General features: G+C 37.5%; 1 protein-coding gene across 1 annotated transcript; it reads left to right on the top strand.

The window, feature by feature from the left end:
- Positions 1–204: 204 nt before the first annotated feature.
- Positions 205–4,796, top strand: CGGBP1 (CGG triplet repeat binding protein 1). The gene is made up of 2 exons (XM_085304914.1): positions 205–1,209; positions 1,304–4,796. Exon 1 carries the CDS (start codon positions 252–254, stop codon positions 753–755), a length of 504 nt encoding a protein of 167 aa, XP_085161040.1. The 5' UTR covers positions 205–251; the 3' UTR covers positions 756–1,209; positions 1,304–4,796.
- The last annotated feature ends 203 nt before the right edge of the window (positions 4,797–4,999 follow it).

The raw sequence follows: 4,999 nt of genomic DNA on the forward strand, positions 1-4,999 counted from the left end.
TTGAGGGTTCTGTTGAACTCTGCCATTGTAGAGACTCAGAACTATTTTACTGCCTCCGAAGTTACTTGAAGTGCATAACTTCTCAGTGATAGTTGCACATATATATCTTCCATGTAATTGACTTCTAGGTAGTAACAAGCACTATGTTGGATACTGAATAGGTTGCATCTATGTCTGTAAGCTGGAGACTTTAGCATACTTTAACATTTTTTTTCCCCTCAACCTTCAGGACAAATTTATTGAAGGCAACAATGGAACGATTTGGAGTGAAGTCAGCCCCTTCACGTAACCGYTCGAAGACTGCTTTATATGTAACGCCTCAGGATCGTGTAACAGAGTTTGGCAGTGAACTGCACGAAGATGGAGGAAAACTGTTCTGTACTTCCTGCAACGTGGTTCTAAATCATGTCCGCAAGTCTGCAATCAATGACCACCTCAAGTCTAAAACACACACAAAGCGAAAGGCAGAGTTTGAAGAACAGAACGTCAGGAAGAAGCAAAGGACTCTGACTGCCTCCCTTCAGTGCAACAGCACTGCTCAGACAGAGAAAACCAGTGTCATCCAGGACTTTGTGAAAATGTGTCTGGAAGCAAATATTCCACTTGAGAAGGCTGATCATCCGTCAGTGCGAGCCTTCCTGTCCCGCTACGTCAAGAACGGAAGTTCCATACCTAAGTCAGACCAGCTAAGGAAAGCATACCTGCCTGATGGGTATGACAACGAGAACCAACTCATCAATACTGAAGACCGTTGAGAAGAAAACTGTTTTCCATCATCGTTGTGAAGTTTTACATATTGATGGTGTTGTTTATTTTTATATTCATGCATATATACAGTGTTACATATTGGTTTTACAAGCTATTTTGTATTATTGTAGAAATGACAATCTGTTTGTGAATTTACTGATATGCCACAGACTGTTGCTAACCCTGCTGTGGACTTCTGAGCTACGTTGATGTAGAACTCTCAATTAAAGTAGGGAACATACCTGGCATACACCCTATCTATGTTCAGCCCAGCTGTAACTGACGCTAAGAAAAAGRCACTTGAATGGAGGACCTCACCTGCCTAAATTGTGCATCTATATGTATACAAGGAAGATGATGTGGAATGGTTAATCATATCAGTGGATGGCTTTGTACAGTATCCTGTCCATGACTGACCAAGAAGAAGTACTGCACATTTGAAGTGCAAGAAGCTGTAGAACGGTTAGTTAAAATAAGTGATATTTTAGGGGAGGATGATTGATAATTCATGTTGAAGTTGGTTTATATTCTAAAACAGAACACATTTTTCTTCTAGARTACTCTCATCCTATCTGATGCAACTGTGGCTGTATTCATTATCTGGCTTAACAGACAGTCTCTTGTATGGAGCTCTGGACTTCACTACTGCCATAAAGCAAGAAGTTCTGCAGGTTTACCATGCACACTTTTTAAATCATCGTTTCCTTTTCTCAATTTAACTTGTTCCCTTTTGTTTCAGTGCCAATCTTGGAATATTAAATTGACAAACTAATAAGTGTGTGTGGTTTGCAATGCAGCTGCTGGCCAATGAAAATTACATTGGACCAAGATCTTAGTAGAAAGGATTAATGCCTTTTTCTTTCTCTTCTTAGCAAGACAAAGGATGCTGAATCTAAATTGGAGGTAGGGGAGTCCCTAAGTGGTGGAGCTGARCAGGTCTGTTACAGTGCACAGAAAAGGACCTTCTCCATCTTTCCCTAAAGGTCCTTTACTTTTCTGACCTCATCCTCACTCTTTTAGTCAAAGGAGGTAAAGTGACTAAAATAGTTCTCAAAATAGTTACTGCAAAGGCTACTCAGTAAGCGTGACTAGAAAAGCGTATATACTTCAAAGCTACACTGGAAGTACAGACCTGGCTATATTGCTTTTTCTGTGCCAAGACCACATCTACTGTACAGGCAAAAAGTAGAATCATAAAATTTAATAATGTTTCCCTCTACTACTAAACTATTCCTGGTTATTATGCCAAATCGTGCRCTCCACTTCAGTGGTCTATAAAGTTTTTGAATAGAAGGAGGGAGCATTGTGCAAGGTGCTGGAACATGACCAACTTCTGCCTACCTTCTTCTCTGGATTCCCTTTAGAAGCTCTATATTCAAGGAGATGCCAAGCATCTCCTTGAACAGAAATCTTCCAYTCAGTGGATATAATGGTGTAAGCGTGCTTTAACTCCCTCAAGTGGAGTTGGTGGTTCTGTTCAGCTTCCTTTCCCTCCATAAARTTTCACAGTATTTTACTCCTTTTGTTCAAGATATTTACAACAATATTAATTAATTGCTAAGAGACACAAAATAACCTGTTTATTTTGCTTCTGTAGCTATTCCTAGAGAAGAGCCTCTCTTGCTGGATTAAAACAGACTTACATTCTTAGTCACAACTGGTTTTTGTGCAATTAGTTTCAAAAGAAATGCACTTGTTTTACAATATAACCATTTCTTGTAGCCTTCTGCTGGAAGAGATGTTTGTATAACTGGAAGGAAAGAACCCCCCCCCAAAAAACAGAAGGCTGCCTATCCATGAGTACCAGTACACAGGTACTCAGCACACTGCTGCACCTTTGATCCCTTTTGAAGCTAGTGGGACTCCATGCAGTCACAGCAATCCTGTCAATGATACTGGTTTCTGGTTTAGAACTTAGGCCAGAAATAACAGCATTTTTTTCCCGCTCATCCTAGATATCAAAGTATGCCTTCCCAAATATCACTTGCTATTGCACAAACTTGGTTTTAGCTTAAGATCATGAACTGCCTTGGGCTAGTACTGTTTCATAAATCCTCTTAAGCCAAGTGAAAGGTACACTGCCAATAGCCTTTTCTGTCCTAAGAATAATTGAAAGTCTTCTTTTTAGAGTTGCTGTCTCAGTGCAGGKAAACAACATCCTTGCTTCTTTTTTAAGCCTATAAATGCTATCTTAGAATTGAAGCAAATAGAAGACAATGGAGTACTGAGAAAACAAACTTCCATTAAAGCAAAAGCATTTAGAGAAGAATGGTATGATGAAAAGGTGTGAATTTGAGCTATTTAGCTCAATCCTTGCTAACTGGGAACTTCACAGGCTATTTCACATAACCATTTTATATAGGATTTAGAATGTAGTAAGTTTGCTAGACTGGCAGACTGACAGACATTTTGAAAAGATTAATGGTAACATTAAATATGCTCTTGCTCAAGGTTTTATTTGAAAGTAAAAGCAGTATCAGCAGCTTTTGCTAAAAAAAGAAATTCAGTTATCTTCAGTAGGGCAAAACAACAAAGAACAATTAGTTTCTCAAAAGCTTGTTGTCTCCTTGTAAAGCAAAGTCTGTAGATAGAACCTCAATTCATAGAATTAATAACGTTTATTTTTAATGCAGATACCARCCTCAAGGGAAACCTTATCAGTGTAGCCAGAGGCTACCAACTTTAGCAATTTGGAAATAAAAGTTGAGCATCAAGATCTGGAATGGAACTGACTTAATCTGAACTTAACTCAGATGCACAGCAGCTTGTAGAACAGTGGTGGCTTAACAATAGGATACTTCTGTTAGGGGGAAAAAAAATTGCAAAGGTTTATGAAAGTCARCATACTGAATCATTACAGCAAATACCCAGAGTGCAATAAACAATGAAAAATAAAGCACTTCTAGGTAATCTAAAAAGAACAATGAACAAGCAAGTTTACATTTACAGACATAACACAAACCATCAACAAGACAGTTACATTTATTTTCTTTCAAAGTAAAAATGGTTCCACTTAGTCTTGAAACTAAATCCTGCAAATGCTCAGGTTCAGACCGTTATTTTGCTACTGTAGCTGTAGTTGGAAAAAGCATAATCTCAGTTTAATTACTATTGATCTTAGGCAAGATTTACAGTAGAAATTACTTTCTGGTATGTCAAAGCCTAAGTAATAACAAATTCCTAGAACAGCCTGTGGTTAAGTTGTTTAACAGTCTCTATGGGGTTTTCCTTTTTCTGCAAAAACACTGCATTATTTTTCCATKTATTTCCTGTAAAGAATATTCTCAAAAGTAAAGAGAGGATAGTAGGAACTTTTGCTTTTCATTTTACATACTTATGTAGGGGCTGGCTATAAGAGATACTTTTCTGCCAGGTGGTTTTATTAATATATTTGAAGCTGTAAGTGTAATTAAAAWTTTTTTTTCTACTCTGACCATGTACTTACATTAGTTTAGCCAATGACAGCTAAAGTGGCTTTGAAGTGCATTTCTTAGAACAACACTTTCAAAGAGTAAAATACTAGACAAAAACAACATTCTCTGTTTTGTGATTACTTACGTGTATGCGCCATGTTAGTTTCAGCTTGCATGTTCCTGGAAAACCATGAGTGAGTTCTAATATTTTAAGCATTTTGAAGCCTGTAATTTGGCTTGTCTTTAGAAGAGGTGAAACATTTGACATAATGAAAGGGAAAGCTGTTTTTCAATTGAGAGAGAAACTTGATTCTGCAAAGTATGGGATATTCTCATCATAGAAGGACTGTTTTTAGTCTGAGCCCCTTTTAGTGATTCTRTTGAACTGAACAGTGAAGTAATCCTTGCTAGGTTTTGTAGCCTAATGAGCAGGTTTTCAGGAAAAAAAAAGTGGAAGAGCTGGAAGTTTGGCAAGAATGATCTCTATTTATATTTACATACAAAAAGAGGCAAAACTCACTGTTGCTGTGTTCCCATTGTACTCACTGCTAACTCGTTGTGTAATTCGAGTGCTTGTTGTCTTTGTACAATTTTAAGGTTGTGTCTAACTTTCAAAATAAATTTTTTTTTAACAAAGCTTCTCATTGTAATAATGCTATTAGAGTATAGTCTGTTTTGGGTTAGTGAACATGCTTTCCTTCATTTTTGTTTTGGAAATAAGGATGTTTTGCAAATAGTAAGTGGCACACAGGCATGGTTTTATTGAAAGGAGTGATGAACTTACGATTAGCTACTGGCGTGAGGCTGAAACTATCCCAGTTCAGTTTTCTGCAGTGCCA

This window comes from Rhea americana, unplaced genomic scaffold (assembly GCF_003343005.1).
Source record: "Rhea americana isolate MKP2758 unplaced genomic scaffold, rheAme1 scaffold_213, whole genome shotgun sequence".
Lineage (NCBI taxonomy): Eukaryota > Metazoa > Chordata > Aves > Rheiformes > Rheidae > Rhea > Rhea americana.